Genomic DNA, 21,599 nt, shown 5'->3' on the forward strand with positions numbered 1-21,599 from the left:
GGCCTCAGGCCCCTGCCCCACGAAGAGGCCAGCAGANCCTCCGCGAGGACCCCTGACCAAGAGATGGGCTCTTCCCGATTCTCCTGCCCCCAGGCTCTCTGTGGGGACGTGGCCCCTCGCTGGCCCCACTCCTGAAACAAGCCACTCCAGATGGTCGGCGTCCCATCTTCCTTGTGCTCAGCCAAAAATCCACCTGCCTCCGCCTCCAAGAAATGCCACTCAAATCCGTGACCTAGAGGGAGGCTTGATGCCAAGGGCCTCAGGCCCCTGCCCCACGAAGAGGCCAGCAGAGACCGGCCTGGAGCTGGCCCGTTTCCGTCCCCGGACCACCCAACTCCTGCTTGCTTACCTCTGCCTTCCCCTTTCCCGACGGGCTGTGTTGGCAGGTGCGGACGCCTGCTGACCCTCCTGGCTCCCTTGCTGCGTTCGGTAAGTAGGCCTTCCAGACAGATACCTGAGGCTGATCTCCTTCAGCACCAGATTTCTAGAAACCTTTTTGTCGTTTTGAGTGGAAACCTCCCCAAAGTGTCATTTATCTTTCTACTGCCCTTTTCTTTAATCCTCGCCTAAGGATACATTTATTGATCTAAGGTGAGGGGCAGGGGAGAGGCAGAGAAACATGGATTGTTTGCTTCTGGTACACACCCTGCCCAGGGTTTAGACCCACAACCTACATATGTGCCCCAACAGGGATCGAACCCACAACCTTTTGGTGTGCAGGACGACACTCTGACCAGTGGAGCCACCGGCCAAAGCTCTACTGTCTTAAAATATGAGTCACTACCCTTCTTTCAACTTTTCCTTGGTGAGGTGAGATCATACATGAAACCTCTTCTGTGCCGTAGCAATGAACCGTGTGTAAGGAAAGTTCGTTGGTACCACACGTCCCAAGTGCTTTTGAAAAGTCCGTCCTCTCAGCACTGTGAGCTGTGGAACAATGTAAATGCTGTACCGTACAAGACTTCCTTCTCCTCAGTGGGCACTCGGACCCAGAACACAGCCAGAAAAATGAGGCAGGGCCCCGGTCACAAAGAGCATGAAGTTCAGACTCATGAAGACTCTGTCCTGTGGGCCGGGGAATATGGTCGGTTTTTAAGCAGAGAACTTCCGTACGTGACTGCACCTGTGACTCGGAAATACAGTTTGGGCAGGAGCCTGGAGACTCGGGGGAGGGTTACAAGGAGCGAAGAAGTTAATGGGGGAGGGGGATGAGCACGTGAGAGGGCCTCCAAGCTCGGCACCCACTGATGACAGCCGGTGACTCAAAGGGGGGTCCGGAGGGTGGCGAACGCCATTTCCAGTTTGGCAGAGATGAGGAGAAATGGGGGGGGGGCAGGGAGAGGAAGCATGTCTGGGGGGAGATGGTGGATCCTCCTTTGTTCCCACAGAAGCAGCCACTTTCCCAGACCGGAGAATCAGGTCCAGACTCCTCTTTCTGGCTCCTTCCCCTTTCCTCACACCTGACCCCTGGGTGGCCGGGGGCCCCACCTAATCCTCCTTATCCTTTAAGCCCCGCCTCTCCTCAAAGCCCCCCCTCCCCTTAGGGCTCCCTCCCAATCTGGCCTGCTGCGCCAGTCCTGCCGAGGCCACAGGCTGGCAGCCTTCAGCTCCGCACCCTGGAGGACAAGCCTCCTCCTCCGCTCTGGTCGGGTCATCCTCATCCTGGATGTGGAGCGAGTGCTCAGCACCCAGAAACCCTGCAAGCTCCCCGAGGTTCCTCGGCCTTCTCTGCCCCCAGACCGAACGCCGTGACAAACGAGTACCGGCTGCTAAACAGACGCTGGCTGAGCTGGACTGCGGCGGGCAGATGAGACGCGTCTTCTGCCTGGAACCTCCAGGCGCGTGGAGGCCCCTTATCACAATACAAGGGCAACCCCCCTCACCCCTGACACATCCCTCCTGGAACTGCAGATCTTCACACACCTCCTTCCACTGAGTTAATTCTGCCTCGCACACGTGCAGATCTTATTTCCCAAAGTGAAATTTGCCTTGTGTATCTCCAACCCACCTTCCCAGTTTCTGCGACTCTTTTCTATGTAAAAATGAAAGTCCCTTTGCAACCTGACGAGCCTGGGCCTGAGGCAGATGGGCAGACAGAGGGCCCTATTTGGAGGGAGGACATCTGATTCAAGTGTTTCAACACTCACAAAAACCGGCCCTGCTCAACCCGGCAGAGGCTAGCATGGGGCGGAGCTCAGAAGAACCCCGGGCCAGTGCCCTGAGACAGCAGGAGTCCCGGATCCTGGGACAGGACGGACCGAGAGCCTGCCACTAAGCCCCCTGCCGGGCCCAGAGCGCTCCCTTACAGAGAGGAAGAGGAGAATGAAGAGCCTGTGCTTCACCACAGGGGCAGAATATTAACAAATACATACAATTTAGAGCCTGAGAGCCAAATATTTAAGCGCAAAAGAAGACACTTGCTGCCCTCAGGACTTGATTAGCAAGTTAGGAGAGAAGCACTGTAGAGGACAATATTACAGTGCCGAACAGTGGTCCACCCGTCAGGTGCTGGGTCCGGGAGGGGCTGCTGCAGGCCCCCGCGCCCCCCCCCCCCAGGACTGGTGGCTGGCAGGACNCCCCCCCCCACCAGGACTAGTGGCTGGCAGGACTGGTAGGCCAGGAGGTCTGCGTGGCCACTCCCCGCTCCCCCAGGACCTGGTGGCTTCAGAACTAAACTGGTTAGCCCCGTGTGATGTCCACACCAGCATGCTGACCAGAGACAAACACACAAAGACACCCAGGCAGCTCACTAGCCCAAATGCTCGTAAACCAAACTGCACTTGGCTGAACACCCTAGGGGCGGGGTGGGGGTGGTGGTGGCAGGAATACAGTGGTTCTGAGTTAACAAGATTTGGACAGGGCCACCTAGAGACACGGAGGCCGAGATCATCAAAGTGTAAAAGCCAGGGCTCGATTCCACGGTGACCATCTGCACCTTCGACCTCCTTGGCCACCGTCTTCGCCTGGTGCCCCCACATGCCAACAGACCCCGAGTCTGCCTCCCGGCTGTCGGCAAGGATGCGGCAGACCGCACGAAGGCTGTCCGGCCGGCCGCGCTGGGTCGTGAGGATGAACCGGGAGGGGGTTCTGGTGCCGCCGGCAATGCAGCCACCTCTGACCAGCCCTCTCCGCTCTCCTGGACGGTGACCCAACACCTCCGCATCCTCAGACACAACCCTCCCCACCCGGCCCTTTGCGCTGCTCTGATAAGCCTGCTCCTGCTGCACCGAAACAACAGGAGCAGCAAGAAAAGGACCTGCAGACGCCTCCCCCACCGCCTGGGCCAGTGGCTCTCCCTGCCCAGGCAGCTGTCCCTGCTCCCCAGCCGGCCTCCAGGTGCCCACCCCTGCCAGTGTCCCCCCTAGTCCTCCAACCTCAGGAGTGGCTCTGATTCGGCCCTCGGATCTAACTAGCACAATTACCACCTAGAGCCAACAACTGCCCAACTCCACACTTACTGACCAAACGCTGACACAGCACCTCCTGTTGGGTATGCATCACACATCTCCAACACTAACTTGGCTGCAACAGCTGGGCTCCCAATATTCTACCCCCTCCCCGTTTCTTCGGTAAAGGCAACTCCTCCTCTCACGTGTCAAGGGAAAGCCTTGGATCCACTGTTCGTAAGAATCATTTCCTTTCAAACCACAGGCAGATGTACAGCAAATCCCATCCGTTCTAGCTTCAAAATGCACCCAGCACCTAACCCCTTTTCTGTGTCCCCACTGCTAGAACGTGCTGGCGCACGGAGGACCTGAGCCACCACCTACACTGGAACAAGGAAGGTATGGTCACTGGCTGAATACCTGACCACCAGGTTCCCTATTATCAGGAGCAGCTGATGCAGGGCTGCCAGCATCCTGCTGGAAACCCACGGACCCCTCACTGCCCCTCCCCTCTCCCTGAGCTTTTCCCCAAAATAAGGTCCACACATCTCCCAGACAGAGGACATTGTCTTGCAAACACCTATACCCTGGCCACTGGGGAAGATCAGCAGGGTGACCCCCCCCTGGGCAGGCAGGGGGGTCTGCTACACACCTGTAAAAACCCTCCTACTCTTTCCCTTGCTCCTGCAGTCTACTGGGACTCAGCCCCCCAGATCGCAGAGCCCCGCCTCCCGTAAAAGCCCTTCATCGGACTTTCTGGCTCCCTGTCCTTCTTAACCACCTCGGCCACCGAACCTCCACCACTACAACAGCGGTCCAAGCTACCTGGAGAGCTCACCTGCATTGTTAAAATAACCTCCAAAGGGAGCCCCGGCTTCCACTCTTCCCAACTCGAAACCAGAGCAATGCCCTTAAAAGGAAGTCAGATAAGGACAACTCTCTAAACCCCCTGGGGCAGTTCCTTATACTTGGAGTGAAACCTAAATTCCTTCAAAGGACCTAGAGAACCTTCTAGAATCTGCCCCATCATTAGGTTTACACCTATCCTCACACCCCTCATCCTCACTGTCTGCTAAAACTACTCTGATCTTTTGGTTCCGGGAACAAAGCAAGGCCCACGCCTGCCTCAGGGCCTTCCTACCATACCGTCTGCTTCCTGGTTCAGAAACGTTCCTTCCCCAACACCCCACACCCAGACCACCCCCTTCCTCCGCTCCTCCAGGTCTGCTCAGATCTCAGTGGCTTCCCCTCATTACCCTGTTTACATCTCAAACATTCCCCGCTCACTATTGTGTCCTTTCCTGATTAGTTTCCCCAGAACACTCAACTACCATCTGATACAAGCTACATATTTCGCTTATTTGTTTATTGTCTCCCCATCAGGAGGTAAGTTTCACAAGTGTAACAATTCTCTATTTTCTTCCCTCAGAGCTGCATTCCCAGCACTAAAATGGTGCTTATACTTAAGTTTCTCAATAAATATTTATTGAATGAATCAATGGCAGAGAATGCCCAACAAAAACATATTTGTCTGCTATAAACACAGACAGATCAGAATGTGATCAGTACTGTAAGACACTAAACTTTCAGACGAATTCTCAACATTCCATTCTGAAGATGCCCCACGCAGCGCTGGCTCCCCTTCTTCACTCACCCTTCTCTTGCCCTCCGAGGCAGGAGTCTAAACTCAAATACTGCCAAGAGCAGGCATGATGACCTAAAGGAGCGGGTGAGCACTTCGCAACAACTTTAACATAGTAACCTGTGGCCCAACGTTTGGATTTTGGCAGCTTCAGCTCTGAAATTGCTTGCAAGACACGACTTTGCCCTTTTGGCTCTGAAACCATATGCAGAGCACACAGCTCGCCTGGGCTCACTGTCCTGTCTGGTAAATCGTATTCCTTGCACGACCCCTGAGAAATACCAATCCCCGTACTATCATCGTGTGATGGAGGGAAAAAAAACCCCCAACAACCCCTTTTTGTTCTAAAGGCCTGCGCTAAAACCAGGACTTTACTAAATGCTGGGTCACATATTACCCATTGTTCTCGCCTCAAAACCCCACTTTATGCGTGCGGTCTTGTCCCCCAGAGTACACCTCTTACATCATCAGCGCCTTCCTTACAACCTGTGTCTCTAAAAACCTTGCCCATCTCCTCCATTTTGGAGCGTGTTCTCGGTTCATGCCAGGGGTAATTCCTGGTTTGCAAATCATTATCTGAATCTGACAGGGGACTCAGAGGTTGGGAAAATTTTAGTTTCAGGTAATAGCTTAATAGCTAATAAGCTTAGCAATCAATGTAGGTTAAAAGCTATTGTTTCAGGAACTGAAGGTAGGACCGACCCCCGACTCCAGGAGACCGGAGGCGGTTCCACCTTTGTGCCTCTGGAGGACTGCACGCCCTTAAGACGGCATTCGAGCTGTTGTGCTCCAGGGTGAGATGCCCACCGCCCAGGGCACAGGTGAATGCCGCGGCTTTCCATCTGTTTAACTTTTCCCCTGAATTCCAAACCCCTTACCTACACTCTTCTTCTCCTTATTAAAAGGGTCGGTTTAAAATAGAATTTAAGACGGTCTGTTCAGGTACAAACCTGCCGTCCTCTCAGATGGCGGGCCTTCTGAATAAAGCGCCCACGAAGACTCGACCCCCCTCTCTGTTTATTGCTCCCAGCAGCGCAAAGGCCGACTTTTCGGTTTCACAAGGAGCCCCTCACTGTTACCTTGTGGCCCTCACGTGCTGTCAGTGTTCATCGTTAATTCCCCGGCACCCACCAGTGCGAAAGAAGTACTTGTTCCTTCATTTTACTTTGTATTTAACCCCAGAGACTTCCCTGCTTTGCCTTCTCCCACCTCCCTAATCCGCCACCAAAGAATTTCATGTAACTCTCTTGACGTCTCCTCCTCTGACCGTAAGGAATAACGGGAACAGCAAACTGCCATTCTCTGGAGCATTTTCTCAATCCGTTGAGGTTTTGCTGTCAGGTTGGCTCAAATAAACCCATAAAAACTGCCTACAGGTTTGGACATTTCTCACATCGACACTTCTAAGAGAACATATGAAGCTAGAGTTTTATACAATATACAGTCGTCTAAGCTTAAAATGCTGAAAACTTCTGCAAAGTTCTGGCCAGTGAAACATGAGAAGCAGCTGCATGTCAGGGCTCATGAGGAGGCTCTTTAAAAGAAGGCAGGCCTGTCCTGGGACCAGGGTTTGCACCTCCAAATAAAATCTGGGGACCAGGTGGGCAGAGATAGGCAGAATGTTGAAGAAACTCATACACAGGGTGTCAATTTTCTCGTAGTAAGACTCGGGTTGTTTCATTTGTTGAGAATAAGAGGAGGCAGGGATTGAGCCCAAGGCTGGCTGCAAGCAGTGACAGTTTGTAAGAAGCACAGGAAGTTAACAAGGAACAAGTAAAACGCATTTGCAGGGACAACCAGAAACTGCTAGCAGAGCCAGCCACTCGATCGCCTGAATTCCCCTAGCAAGTGTCTCCCCCTGCTGGAGGAGTGGAGAAGGCTGCTGGCCAGCGGGACGGGGCAGGGGACTCAGGGATCCCCTTGCATGGAAAGGAGAGACTGGACCAAAGATGCTAATTTTGGTTATCTTTGCATGGAAAGAATATCTTTTTTATTTCTGAGACTTAATAACTAGATGCATCAAAAGCAAACAATGACGGACATTGACAGGCATGCTGACAACAGCCATCCTGAGATTGGTTGGAAGAAAAGTAAATTTTCCCCCTTTGGTCTTCATTTCCAAATTTTTGTTATGGAGTTAACTTGCTTTTATAATAACAATTTTTAAAAACAAGTGGAAACATTTCTAATACCCAAAGCATTGTAGTTTTTAGTCTCTGGAGGAACTGAGTTTTTTAAAAAACAAACAGAAAAACCTTTTACATTCCAAAAGCAGATTGCACAATGGCCGCTGTTGTTAAAGTCTTATTTGCTGTGTTAGTTACGTCACTCTCTGCTTTGCCCTCTATTTTATCTCATCAACCTTTGATCGGTTCAGACGTTTTCCTTTAACTTAGTTAAAAAAAAAAGAAAAAAGAAAAACCCACAGACATTGCAGGTTTTCACTCGGCAATAATGCCAATCCCGCCAATCCCAGAGATGGGACTAATGTTGCCCACATCTGCATGTGGACACTTCCTTGATTCCTATGCTATGGAATCAGCGCAGAACACGTGGCAGGGCCGCCTCCGTCTTTGCAATGGAGGAGAAAGTGGATGTCAGGTAAAGAAGCGTCTGAAATCTAGCTGCCCACCACACCCCCGCCCCAGACAGTTACTCGTGTACCAACTATGCCTCATGCTGCTCTTAGGACTGTCGCTGGCTTCTGACACTGGACACTGAGGAGGCCGGAGAGCCGACTTGCTCTACGGAGAAGACAGCTCCGCTGGGAAGGAGGCACAGTGGAGCCCCGTGCAGAGTAAGCTCAGTAACGTTGGCTACTACTGTTATCAAAGGAATCCAGAAGAGGATGAGGCCACCGTGGGCAGAGGCCGTTAAAAGTTTCGGGGAAGAGGCAGGTCTTAAGCTTGATCTGGAAGGCTGAAGATTTTTCTAATGGTTGGAGAGGTGGGGTCAGTACAGGCATTGAAAGGCTCTCCCCTTCTGGGCAGGCCAGCCCTCCCCGACCCGTGTGCTCCTCATAGTTCCACTAGATGCCGAGTCATCACACTAAGAATCATCAGTTGACCAGACCACCCACCCATCAATCCACGAGACTTCATTTCTACACCACCAAAGCTTAGACGAATCTTACTACAACAGCACATGCAATAACGTTGAATTAATTTCAGGAATCCACAGAAAAGGCAGTCTACTCTTCAGACCAGGCTTATGTGTCTGTTGTAAAGAAATGCTTAAGTGTCAGCATTATAACTTGTGCACAAGGATGTCTACTACATCCTGGCTTGTTATGGGGAGGTGGGGAGAGGAAGAAGCAAACAGGATGTCCACCCACTGGTCAACAGTAAACACAATTAAGATGCCTCTATACTATGCAGAGGTTAAAATGAACATGACAGACACTTATGTACTAACATGAGACAATCTCCAAAATAAATTGTTATACGGGGGGGGAAAGGTTGGAAAACACACACTATGTGATCTCATAGATCACACAGTATATGTGATCTCATACGTATAAAGCAAAAATTATGAATGCTCAAAATTGCACAAAACCTAAAGATTTCTCTGGATATGTATATAATACATATGATATGTATGCATTCTCAGCTCAACACCGCCTGAAACTTGGTAAGCATTCAGTATTTGCTGAATGAATGAAGACATAAGGACATAAATACAAAAGGATTAGAAAACTGATCTGCTTCTCATGCTAAATATTCCTGTACTGTTCGCACTTTAAGAGACTGTACTAATAATAATGTTACTTGTCTAAGGAAAATGAATTGGAAATAGCTCTTTAAAAAAAAAAGCTGCAGGACCTAGAGAGACCAAAAAGGGGCCTACACACTAACTCTGAATATCTTCTGAAGGTGACTGATTTCAACGTCTTGAGCAGTTAGGGCTCTGACCCTGCAACTCAAGGCTCACTTAACCTCCCCAGTTTAAAGACCAATGAGAAAGTTCCCGGTTTTAAATTGTTCCTGAAAACCAGTTCAGGGCAAGCCATGCCCTTTCTAAAGGGTGCTCTTCTTCCAGACCTGACTCTTCAGGGGGCAGGGCTGTGGTGCACCGCCTTCCTAGAGAACCCTCAGGAGCGGAGTAAGGACGCATGTAAGCAGATGGACGCGGGAAGCCCTTCGGGTGGTGTGCCCACAGCGCGCGGGGGTAGGAAACTTACTTTTTTACTGGCTCCTTCTCTAGATGTCATCTGTCGCTCCTGCTCAGGCATCTTCTCCTGGAGAAACCAGTTTCTTATGTGATCCGGTCAGCAGCCCAAAGGTCACCTGGTTAGTGAAAAGACAGCGCGGTGTTAAAACCCAGAGAGAAGAGGTGCGGGGTGTGGACGGCATCTTTTCGGTTCGGCTCTAACCCGAGGTGGGGCCTGGGAACCCGCCCTTGCATTTCGGACAAGGGGATCGGCTGCCCTCTCGCTACCGATTAATTCAAAGTTGCGTGTCATCGCATCCCCGGCCGTTGGGCACGCAGGTAAAAGAGCGAGACCGGAGGGAGGGCCTCAGACCCTCACCCACACCCACACCGGGAGGCCGGCCCGCTGATGCCTCGGGCGAGCTGGGACCCCTACAGGAGCCCATCCTCCCTCCCGCGTCTCCGCTACCTCGAGCCGGTGCGCGTCGGACTCAGTCTTCAGCTCCGGCGTGTGCCGGGGAGGGAAGGGGGGCGGGCGAGCCTCGCGGACCGGGGCCAGAGCTGTCGATCCCAAGGCTCGCCCACCACGGCACGAGGAAGGGCGGTGTAGCCGGCGCCTGCGCGGGGTCCGCTCTCCCACTCCGCGCCTGACTCCGGGGAACCGCGGTCCTCACACGCTGCAGCCACCTCGGGTGTGAACTCAGCGCCTGGAAAATCGATGCGAGACATGCAAGGACCTCCCATTGGTCTCCAACTGGTGGCAGGCTCCGAGCCAGGGGCCGGGTCCCCGGAGCGAGGGGTTCCAGTGGGGGAGGAGGACCGAGGGCGGGAGAACCAGCCTTCCATCACGGGCCACGCCCCCTCCATCCCACCTCCCACTACAGCCCCGCCTGCGGTCCCAGCAACCCAAGTGTGACACGCCAAAAAGTTGGCCACACCCCTAGAGATTCTACTGGCTGAAAGGCCGTGGGAAGCTACAATCGTAAACCAATTAAAACGTAGAATCAGCCCCTTGAAGGCGGGGAAACAGCGCACGCTTCCTCAGGAGCCAATAGGAAAGAGAAATAGCAAAACGCTTCCTGAATCCTGGGGTCGACTAAAGATGGCGGCCGCCGAGAGGGGTTGGTGCGATTTACTCAGGTGAGCAGTCGGTGGTGTGGGCTCGCAGGTTTCTGTCTTGCGGGGGTACTTGTCCGTCTGCGCAACTGAAGTTTGCGGAGAAGCGCTTTCCTTGTCATGAATGTACCTTATTTTCTTAAGGCCAGTGAGCGCTTCGTGGCAGACTGGAGCCGGCTGGGTAAAGACTCAGTTTACTGCCTTTTCTTCGCCTGCCCCATTGCTGGCCGAGGGATTGAGTTGCCCTCCCTTTTTCAACTTTTTCCTTCTCTTGTTTGCACTCCATTTATCTGTTAAATTATTCCTATTTGTTCCTCATTTTCCAATCAGTCGTGTCTGTCTTTTTGGTAAAGAAAAGCGATCTTCTCACGACTTAATTTCTCTTTCTCGTTAACGTAAGTCACTTAAATACTTAAATACAAAGTTTTTGTTGAATCCCCTGCCTCTTGGTCGCCCATTGATCTTTATTTCTGGTTAATGTAAGAGTAGGTATATACAATATTACTGCATTTATCTTTATTACATAAGTAATACATGGTTTCTTACAGGAAAATTAGGAAATGAGCAGAAATGAAAATTTGCCAGGAATGCTGCCCTCGGAGATAATGACTATTAACATTTGGAAAACTCCTAGACTTTTTCCCCACGTTTGTTGTTGAACTAGTGCGGTATTTTACTTGTCTTGCGGTACACCAATAAAACGGGAAGACCTAGTCTGTTCTATCTAACCAGTCCTTTTAACACCTGCCATATGGGATGGGCAAAAGGAAGTTTATGGTTGTGCAAATGAAAGATAATGCAGTAATTACTACCTAACAGCAGAAGAAGAAATTGTTTTACGTTGCTCACACCTATAAACCTACTTTTGCCCCGCCCTTTTAGTTCCAGATGAAATTTTATCATTCACAGAATAGCATCCTAAATAGCAGTATTTACGTGTCCTTTCCAAAATTCAGGTATTGTTCATTTTCGTCCCTTGAACTTCAAATTCTGTAATGATTTTTGAAAACATTTTGGACGGGAAAGTCTGTTTTCAGAGCCTTCATATTCTTCCCCGTCATTTGCAATATCCCTAACTTGATACTTTGCCACAGTGATGGCTAAATAAATGTTTGCTGAGGGAATGACTCGCTTTTCTGATTTGGTGTAGTATCACAGAAAAATACCCCCAACTCTCTGAAAAGGCTGTTGAAATATTCTCCCTTTCCTATATACCTGAAACTGTGTTTCCTTTCTACACTTTAACAAAACAACGTGTAAGGTTGAATGCAGAAGCAGATCCAAGAAGCCACTGTCTTCTGTTAAGCTAGACATCAAAGAGATTTGCGAACCTTAAACAGCGACATCCTTACTAAGTTTTCTTTTTTGGTTTGGAAAATACAAGGTTCTTTAAAGTAAAAATGTTAACAAGTAATGGATTTGTCATTTTTAAATGAATTCATATGTATTTGTAATTTATCAGCTTTCATTCCTAATATGCTGAATATTGCTAGATATAATCACTGTGGTTTCAGTAGGGGTGCTTTTGCCCCTGAGGGTCATTTACCAGTGTCGGAAGGTGATTTTGATGGGCAGGGTGTCACCCACCTCCAGGGGATCAAGACCTGGGATACGGCTAAACATCCCCTACTGCTTAGGACAGCCTCCACAACAAAGAATTATCTGGTCCAGAGTTTCGACAGCATCAGAGCTGGGAAAACCTGATGTTAAACAAGAGCTATATGGGGCCCTCGGTAATTTTTAAGAGTATAGAGGTATCCTGAGTCCAGATCCTTTTAACCAATGAAATACCTCTTCAAGTAGAGGGCTTGATCACAGTAAGGAAATCCCACATGAGCCATGTATTTCAAAACTGAATATCAGTAAGATACTTCTTTTCCAAAAAAGTTGTGTGTTCTCTACATACGACAATGAAAACTCCAGAACTGCACGACACATGCGCGCATTTGCTTGGGTCCTTAAGCAGCCCGCGCCCGATCTCCCGTCCGGTACTGCGTACAGACTTAGAGCCTGCGCGTCTGGTCCCCACCAGCCTGCCTCTTCTCCCCCGAAACACACTCTGACCCTGTACTTTCCCTGGTCCCTGACTTTTCACTGTTTAGGTTTTAGTATTTTACTGTTTTTGTGACTCAGCCCCTCAAATCCTTCGTAAAGGGTAGGCATGGTATTACAAACACTAAGTTGGGTACCAACCCTACGAGAAAGAGATTATGAGAAATTATTTCAGCATAATTTAAGAGACATAATCTGAAGAGGTAATAAAATTTTGCCTTCAGTCGACACATATTTGTGCCCAGATTATGGGATGTGGCGCTGCGCAAGCCGGGTCCTTGGCTTTGCAGAGCCTCGGCCAGCCTGGCAGTAATAGAGGCCCTTCCAGTAGGAGTGTGGGAGTGAGTTTACTGACGTGCATGGGGGGACAGCAGTGGGCTTTTGGCAACTCATTCAGAGGCAGATGAGGGAAGGCAGTGATTTTAGGGTCGTGTAAACAGATGAAATGCAGACCTCAGAACAGAAATGGAGAAACTTAAATTCCATTCCCCTCACCTCAGAAATTGTTCCCCTTGTTGTGAAGTGAGAGAATAAAACTGATGTACTATTTCCCCAAACTTTTAACTAATGGACTATTAATCATTCAAGAAGACATTTTGGGTGGTTACCTATTGTCACTTTGATGCTCAGGTGCTATTACTAGTGTCTTGTTGAGATGAATAATAAAATTTGTTTTAATCCTTAACACATATGCTGAATTAGGGGGAAGGTAGCTCAGCCTTGATTTTCACTGCTGATTAGGAAGGAAAATACATCAAATTGCTAAGACTACTGTGGAGATTGGAATTCAAGGGGACTTGCACTTTATCACTGGATATTTTGTCACATTAGAATTTTAATAATTGAGTGTTTCGCTAGCACACTTGCAAGCTATAGAAATTTTCTCCGTTACTAATATATAATACATAAAGTGGATGTGTACTTTGCAGTCCTGTTTTTGTTTAATGGGCATTATATCAAGTTTCATCTTTTCCCTCTTGTTTCAGGTTTTTTTATTCGTTATTCTTCCCTGGGCTAATTGTATGTGGAACTTTATGCTTGTGTTTGATCTTTGCACTCTGGAGAGTCAGAGTCATGCTACAGAGAAAGAAAACCTCAGCACCAACTGGCCAAAAAGCGGTGATCGCCTTCTTCCATCCGTACTGCAATGCTGGCGGAGGGGGAGAGAGAGTCCTGTGGTGCGCGCTGAGGGCCCTGCAGAAAAAGTAGGTATGCATCTGTCTTAGCTGATTTGTCATATTGTTACCATCTTTTAAAAAACCGTTACCCAGAATCATCTTCCTCTAATACCACATTCATGGCCAGGAATTCACTTTTTAACTAAACAGAATGTACTGGGGAGGACTTTGGTCAGTGGTGGCACACCCGAAATAATCTTTATGAAGCGTCTATTTGATTCTAGTTCTGACAGCACTATTGATTGGATCGTTTTCAGAACATTGCCATCTTAGAATAGGGTGTTATATACATATCATTTCATGTTTTAGGCTTTTTTCCCTCACACCCATCCTGAAAATACTTCTCCCTTTTAGAATTTAGATTCCCTTTTAGAAAAGAAAAGGCATAGTAAAATGAAAGTTCCATTATTGCTTTATCATATGAGAAAAACTACTGTCCATCCATCCATGGCTATTCTGCTTCCAGGCACGTGCCCTTCGTTTAGTTCCAAACCTCCACTGGTAATTCCGGTACCTCTACAATTCTGTGTCGTTGGGTCATCTTGGCTTACAGCCACCACCCCTGTACTTCCTCTCCTGTCTTCCGTCTTCTGTAAGTGCCTAAATCCAAAGAGTTTTCTTAAATCCCAGCTTCATTTCCACCTCCTTGAAGCCCTCCCTGCCTGAATCTGCACTATTCTCGTAACTCTGTGGAGTACTGACGAGATTGTCTGACTCTTGAGGGCAGTGGCAGCGCTTTAGATCTGCACGTGCTCTCCCCCAGCAACCCCTGTCATTCCTAACTCACCTACAAGAAAAAGAAATCCAAACAATGAGAATGACCCAGAAGATGCTTTTTCATCTTGCTTGTGCAACATTTTGTTTCTCGCCCTCTCCGCTCCTTCACGTGCACTCTGCTCCAGCAAAGCGAACTGAGAGTACCACGTGTTCTCCAGATTCCTTGCCTTTTCATAAAGTGTTCCCCCTTTTTTTTCAAATAATTTTTTCTCTTCAGTTAATTTCTACAAGTCTTTTCTGACTCGCCATAAGCTACAGTATGCTTTTCACTTGACCTGGCAGTATTTCGGGGGCCCCCTCAGTTTCAGGTACCGTAAAAGGAGTTGAAAGTAAATGGGGACAAGACAGACCAAGTCCCTCTCGCAGACCTTGGGTTTTATTTGAGAGAGACAAGATAATAAGCAAAGGAGAAAAGTATCAAATGGTGAGGGGAGCTGTGTAAGAAATTGAAATAGGATAATACAATAGTAAAATATCCTCAGGTGAGGATATTTTAAAGGATATTTAAAAGGTCATATGCTAGCCAATAACTCTAAGCGACCGAGAAATTGCCAGCCTCTCAGAAGCACAATTCAAGACACTATTTATCAGGATGCTCACAGAATTGGTAGACTACAGTCACAAATTAGAGGAACATAGTCACAAATTAGAGGAACATATGAAGGTTAAACTAATTAAAATGAAGGGAGTTGCACAGGAAACCAATAGTAATGGAAAGGAAACTGGGACTCAAATCAATGGAATGGACCAGAAGGAAGAATGAAACATCCCACCAGAAAGGAATGAAGAAATGAGAATTCAAAACAATGAGGAGAGGCTTAGGAACCTCTAGGACATCTTTAAACGTTCCAACATCCGGATTATAGGGGTACCAGAAGGGGGAAAGAAACAGCCACGAGTGGAACACTTATTTGAACAAATAATAAAGGAGAACTTCCCCAGTCTGGCAAAGGAAATAGACTTCCAGGAAATCCAGGAAGCTCAGAGAGTGCCAAAGAAGTTGGACCCAAGAAGGAACACACCAAGGCACACCATAATTACATTAGCCAAGACTAAAATGAAGGAGAGAATCCTAGAAGCAGCAAGGGATAAGGGGACAGTCACCTACAAAGGAGTACCCATCAGACTGTCAGCGGATTTCTCAAAAGAGACCTTCCAGGCAACAAGGGGCTGGAAAGAAGTATTCCAAGTCATGAAATCCAAAGACCTACAGCCAAGATTGCTTTATCCAGCAAAACTTTCATTTAGAATGGAAGGACAGAGAAAGTGCTTCTCAGATAAGGTCAAGTTCAAGGAGTTCATCATCACCAAGCCCTTATTATATGAAATGCTAAAGGGACTTATATAAGAAAAAGAAGATGAAAAATATGAACAGTGAAAGGACAGCAAACACACAGTTATTAACAACCACACCTAAAACAAAAGCAAACCAAGAGGACAGCTAGATCAGGAGTGGAACCATAGAAATGAAGAACACATGGAGGGCAGCAACAGGGGGGTGGGAGGAGGAGAAGGGGGGAGAAGGCACAGAAAATAGCATAGATGGTAGGTAGAAAATAGATGGGGGGAGGGCGAGAATAGTGGGGGAAATATAGAATCTAAAGAACTTGAGACACGTGGTTATAAACTAAGTGGGGGAGAATGGTCGGGGAGGGAGTGTGCGGGTGGAGGGGAATAAAGGGGGGAATAGAACAACTGTAATGGTATAATCAAAATATATTAAAAAAAATAAAAATAAAAGGTCATATGCTCTCTTGAGGACAGTCATCCTTTAGAAGGTGATGTCTGAAAAGAGGCGTTTCAAAGAGGCATTGACCTAGATATACAGACACAGTGGACAGGAGTTGTCTTAGGCAAAGATAAGCCTTTTAGTAAATAAGATGCAGGCCTGGGGCAGGACTGAAAACCCACCATGACCTGCTCAGTTGGGAGTTTATGATCGGATCAGATCACCTTTTTCATCCCCAGGGTTTTAAGCAAAGAGATATTCTGATTGTCTCTTGCTGCGTAACAAACCACCCCAACATTTAATGCCTTCAGAATTTTTTGGTATTTCTCGTAGTGATGGGGGCTGATGGGCCCTATTTGGAATCCCTCGTACTCCTGTGTTACCGTCACAACAAATGGCAGCTGGGCCAAGAGGACTGGAATGGCTGGGGGCAGTCGGGCGTCCCTGTCGCCTGGCAGCCTCTCCGGGCGACCACCTTGGGCTCGCACACACCGTGGTGGTCTCAGGATAGTTGGGCTTCTTGTATGCCAGCTGACTGCCCTGGAGTGAAGTAGAAGCTGCATAGCCTGGGTCCAGAAACCGGAGCGGTTTGGCCATATTTTGTTGGTAAAAAGCAGTCACAGAGCCCACTGTCACTCCAAAGGAGGGGACCTAGAACCCACCTCCTAGTGGGAATAGTGTCAAACACTTTGTGGCCATCGTTAAGCTACCAGAAGTGACATTCCTTTTCACATTTTAAAAGGGTCGTTCTGGACTCTGGGAGGGGGCTGGGAGGAGCAGTTAGATGCCCGTCCTTTAGGCTTCCCCAGAATTGTGTGGCTCTTTATCAACACAGATCACGCCGTTGTGCAGTGTATGTATCTTTTCTCAACTGGATTGAGCTCCTTGAGGATAAAGACTCTCATCCTTGAACCCCCAGAATCTAGTAGCTCACACCAGACATTTAATGTTTTATGACTTAAAAAATAATTATAAACACAATAAGAGGGAGGCCAAAGCATTAAAAAGTCACCAGAGTAGGCTTTACATATTCCTATTATAATTATATATCTTTCTGCAATGCAGGCACAAGGTCTAGCTTTGAAAACCTCCTTGCATTTCTCAGATAACCCTGGGAAGTGCTTTAGCGTCTGCAGTCCCATGCAAAGTTATCTTTAGTGAATTTTGATTCTTGTTTAGAGTATTTTATTAATATTTTGTTACCATTTTATACTGAGAAAGTTCTCAAAGTATTTTTTTAATTCTTGAAAATGTAAACGTCTCATTTATAAATCAGCCGTTTTTGTTTGTGTCTGCTCTCTGGGAAACACTTAGTGGAGGAGGCAGCAAAAAACTAGAAACCTCACTTGAAAGACTGACATTCTACGTGTAGGCTGGAACGACGGTGCTCAGTAGTCCAAATGCAATGAACGAGAAACAGTGGAAAGCATTTTTTTTTAGTCTGAAAATAAGCTTCTAAGATTGTGAGAAAAAAACTGTCTACAATTTCGGGCTTGATTTTAACCTAAACTAGTGAACTTCTTAACCTTCTGTTTCAGGTACCCTACAGCGGTTTATGTCGTTTATACCGGTGACGTTAACGTCAGCGGTGAGCAGATACTAGAAGGTGCTTTCAGAAGATTTAACATCCGATTAACTCACCCGGTGACGTTTGTTTTCTTGAGGAAACGCCACCTGGTGGAAGACTCACTCTACCCCCACTTCACACTGCTGCTCCAAAGTCTGGGGTCCATTGTGCTCGGCTGGGAAGCGCTGACGCGCTGTGTTCCCGACGTTTACATCGATTCAATGGGCTACGCTTTCACGCTGCCTCTGTTTAAGTATCTAGGCGGTTGCCGAGTTGGAAGCTATGTGCATTACCCCACGATCAGCACTGATATGCTGTCTGTGGTGAAGAGTCGCAACGTTGGGTTTAATAACGCGGCCTTTATCACCAGGAACCCCGTGCTCAGCACCGGGAAGCTCCTGTACTACTATTTCTTTGCTTTTCTTTACGGACTCGTGGGTTCTTGCAGTGACACAGTCATGGTCAATTCTTCTTGGACGCTAAACCACATCCTCCTGCTGTGGAAGGCCGGGCATTGCACCAACACTGTTTACCCACCTTGTGACGTGCAGGCATTTCTGGACATTCCCTTGCAGGAGAAAAAGACGACCCCGGGGCATCTACTGGTGTCCGTTGGCCAGTTCAGGCCGGAAAAGAACCATCCTTTGCAGATCAGAGCCTTTGCTAAGTTGTTGAGTAGGAAGAAGGCCGAGTCCCTCCCTTCACTCAAACTCATGCTCATCGGAGGTTGCCGTAACCAGGATGATGAACTTAGGGTAAACCAGCTGAGAAGGCTTTGTGAGCAGCTGGGCGTTCAAGAAGATGTGGAATTTAAAATAAACATTCCGTTTGATGAGCTGAAGAATTACCTGTCTGAAGCAACGATCGGTCTGCATACCATGTGGAACGAGCATTTTGGGATTGGTGAGTCTGTCCTTCAACATGCTTGGATAAAACGACCACACTCTGGCGGTTTTTCTACTTCACAAATAAACTCAGACAGAGAGGTTTAGAGCGTGCCCAAGTTCAGTCACACAGTAGAGAGGTAGAGGCCCACCTTCCAACGCAGGCGGCCCCTGCTCTTCGCCGTCACACTCCTCCCCCCGCCTCCCCCCACCTACGGCCGGGACGGCTCCTGGGCCCTGCCCGTGGGACCCACTGAGGGACTCGGAGTGAGGCCCAGGTCTGGGTGTCTTGGTACAGCTTCCGTGATTCTCTTTGCATCAGAAGCTGAGAACTACTGTCTTCAGCTGGCCTTCTCCCCGAACTTCTTTGTTGTGTTCATTAATTCCATTCTCAGTTTGGGAATGCCCTCCCCTTTTCTTCCTGCCAGATCCCATTGTGAGTGTTCAGCTTCAGTCTCCCTGCCCTTTAATGTGGCCTTGTTTGTCCCAGCACTAATTGCTCTCTCCTCTGACCTCCCGTTGTGCACACATTTTGGTGTAAAATCAAGTACTGTTTTGTGTCTAATTTGGTTCAGCTTCTCACAAGTGCCTACTTGTGCCTCATACTGCGAGGTGTTGGGGGAAATACAAGAACAAAAGTGAAGCCTCCTACGCTGAGGCTCCCATTTCTCTTGTACTGTTTTCCGTCCCTAGTCAGTAGCACAGCCCTATGCTCAGACGTACTGTGAGAACTTGACGCAGACTGTCTGCACGGAGGCTGACTTCCCGAGTGTGTGGAGCACGTACCGTGCCAGGCCCTGGGCTGGGTGCCGGGAATGCCTGACGAGTAGGAAGTGCCCTTGGCGTCAGGGGCTCACAGCTGTGAGCAGTGCACACGAGTCAGAGGCAGCCCCTGGCTGTGCCGTGGCCAAGTGCTGTGCAGGGCGACATGGAAGCACACACAGGAACACCTGACACAGACTCGTGGGGTCGGGGAACAGTGGTCCGGGAAATGACATGACACCCAACCTGGGACTTCAGCAGCAGTTAGAAGTTAGCCTTGCAGAAGAGGGGAGGGCAGCCAGCAAAGGGCAGGCACACCACAGTGACAGGCGTCAGAAAAGGAGCACGGGCAGGCACGTTCAAGGACCAGAGCACTGTGTGGCTGGAGCGTGACGGAGGAACAGTAAGAAGGTGGAGAAGTGACCTGCAGGCAGCCTACCTGGCCATGTTAATCCAGTGGGACAGGATGCAGAGATTTTAAGTGCTGGATTTGAAAGCTTTCCATTTCTTAAACTGCACTTCAGCTGCAATACAGAGAATGGATTGGTGAGGAGCGGGAAGAGCAAGGCGAGAAAGGCAGGAAAATGGGGGGCCGCTGAGGCAGCCTGGATGGCGGGTACCGGCCCTCCAAGCATGCCAGCGAAGTGGTGAAGAAGGATTGAACAGGATTGGTGCCTGATGGGCTGTTTTAAATGACGGACAAAGAGCAGTCGGAAACAACCGCCTCGGGTCTTACTTCGGACAGTTGTGTGAATGGTGCATCCACCTAGAGAGGGAGCCCCGGAGAGAGGCAGGTGATGCACCAGGGTTTGAGCACGTAGGGTGTGCGTTGGCTGAGGGGCCTGTGCGTGTGTGCGTCCAGTGGGCATTCATTTCTGAGTCTGAAGTACGGGAGAGGGACCTGATCTGGGAATGCACACTGAGGAGTAGCTGTCGTCCAGGTAGTTACTGCAGCCCCCATGGATGTGGGTAAGATTGCCTACAGCCCACAGCACAAACCGCTGAGAATGGTAGCAGCTGAGAGGTGGGCGGAGGAGGGGGGCCGCAGAGGAGAAGAGGAAACGGAGGAGGAACACAGCATGGTGCAGTGTCCTGGGCACCAAGGGAAGAGACAGTCTGCGGAGGACAGGGAAGGGCAGCGAGTCCCCATGCTTCCGAGGTGCTGGGCCAGAGGAAGAAGGCACCGGTGCCCTGGGCGAGGGCGGTTTGGTGGGGGGCATAGGAGCAAGGGTTGGACTGTGGTGGGTTGGGCGTTGGGTGCAGGTGAGCTGGTGGGGTTTGTGCAGACCATGCTTTTTGTAAGTTCAAGTGCAAGGGAGATGAAAGAAGAGACAGTAGCAGGGGAGGACTTAGAACCTGGAGAGAGAGTGAGGGTGTTAGTGCACACACACTTTTATTTTGTTATCATCACCTTGTAAGAGGCCACTAGGGGGAGAGGTGGAAAATCCTGGAGGGAGGCAAGGAGACTGATGGATTGAGGAATGGAGGAATGGAGTCCAGCCTTGAACAGATTCTTATGGTGTAATCCCTAGTTTCCAAATAAGAACTCAGTGCAACACCAGCAGAAAAGTCCATTCCCCAGAGGTTCCCCCAGTGTTGAAGAGACAATGCTAATTAAATTTCTCGTAAGTTTCTTGACATTTTTAGAGATTTCTGCTCATTTTTCTTCCTTTGAACACATCCAAAACTTATAAGACCGCGCGGTTCTGTCTCTCCTCAGGCATTGTGGAGTGTATGGCAGCGGGCACCATTATCCTTGCGCACAACTCGGGGGGCCCGAAGCTTGACATTGTCGTTCCTCACGGAGGGGAAGTCACTGGGTTTCTGGCGGACAGCGAGGAAGACTATGCCGAGGCCATGGCTCACATCCTCTCCATGTCCGAGGAAAAGCGGCTCAGGATCAGGAGCAATGCCCGCGCCTCTGTGAACAGGTTCTCCGACCAGGAGTTCGAAGTGGCGTTCCTGTCGTCTGTGGAGAAGCTGTTCTAATGACACCGTGTCTGTGCAAGTGAGATACGGCGTGCAGTGAGTAGACACTGTCACGTGCTAACACTTTTCTAAATTCATTCCATCTTGTGATAAAGTCAGCCTGAGCATAATGCGCTTTAGGTATATAGGCAAGGTGTTTATTTCAGGGAAAAAAGGTAAAATTACCTAAATGGAAAAGGTAACCTTATGTGCTTAAGTGTAAAAGTTTTAGATTCATTCTTGGTCGCAAAATCTGAAAAATACGGATCTTAAAGGGATAAAAATGAATACTCTTAATTTTGGTAGAATCCGTATTTTTCAAATCTCACACGTCAAACCACTGTACTCTAGTAACCAGGAAAGAGAATTTCCTTTTAGAAAAAAGGAAA

General features: G+C 48.9%; 2 protein-coding genes across 2 annotated transcripts in view; one reads left to right on the forward strand and one right to left on the reverse strand.

Moving 5' to 3' along the window:
• The window catches only part of ATP7B (ATPase copper transporting beta), a 52,366-nt gene extending 42,370 nt beyond the window's left edge, over window positions 1-9,996 (reverse strand). Inside the window, exons 1-2 of the mRNA XM_037057586.1 lie at window positions 9,647-9,996; window positions 9,209-9,314 (exon numbers count right to left, since the gene is read on the reverse strand). Coding sequence (XP_036913481.1) covers window positions 9,209-9,259 — 51 coding nt within the window. The 5' untranslated portion in view covers window positions 9,260-9,314; window positions 9,647-9,996. The remainder of the gene's footprint in view (window positions 1-9,208; window positions 9,315-9,646) is intronic.
• Window positions 9,997-10,242: 246 nt separating this feature from the next.
• ALG11 (ALG11 alpha-1,2-mannosyltransferase) lies at window positions 10,243-21,599 on the forward strand. Its single transcript, XM_037057591.1, has 4 exons — window positions 10,243-10,317; window positions 13,332-13,550; window positions 17,568-18,499; window positions 20,963-21,599. The coding sequence occupies exons 1-4, from the start codon at window positions 10,280-10,282 to the stop codon at window positions 21,229-21,231; spliced, it is 1,458 nt and encodes a 485-aa protein (XP_036913486.1). The 5' UTR covers window positions 10,243-10,279; the 3' UTR covers window positions 21,232-21,599.

This window comes from Sturnira hondurensis, unplaced genomic scaffold (assembly GCF_014824575.4).
Source record: "Sturnira hondurensis isolate 20B ecotype Veracruz unplaced genomic scaffold, ASM1482457v3 Scaffold0009719, whole genome shotgun sequence".
NCBI lineage: Eukaryota > Metazoa > Chordata > Mammalia > Chiroptera > Phyllostomidae > Sturnira > Sturnira hondurensis.

Bases quoted from the DNA above. Each gene is read 5' to 3' on its own strand.
- ALG11 (XM_037057591.1), top strand. From the start codon at position 10,280: ATGGCGGCCGCCGAGAGGGGTTGGTGCGATTTACTCAG. The intron at 13,551-17,567 runs GTAGGTATGCAT...CTTCTGTTTCAG, and splicing joins CTGAGGGCCCTGCAGAAAAA to GTACCCTACAGCGGTTTATG. The intron at 18,500-20,962 runs GTGAGTCTGTCC...GTCTCTCCTCAG, and splicing joins GAACGAGCATTTTGGGATTG to GCATTGTGGAGTGTATGGCA.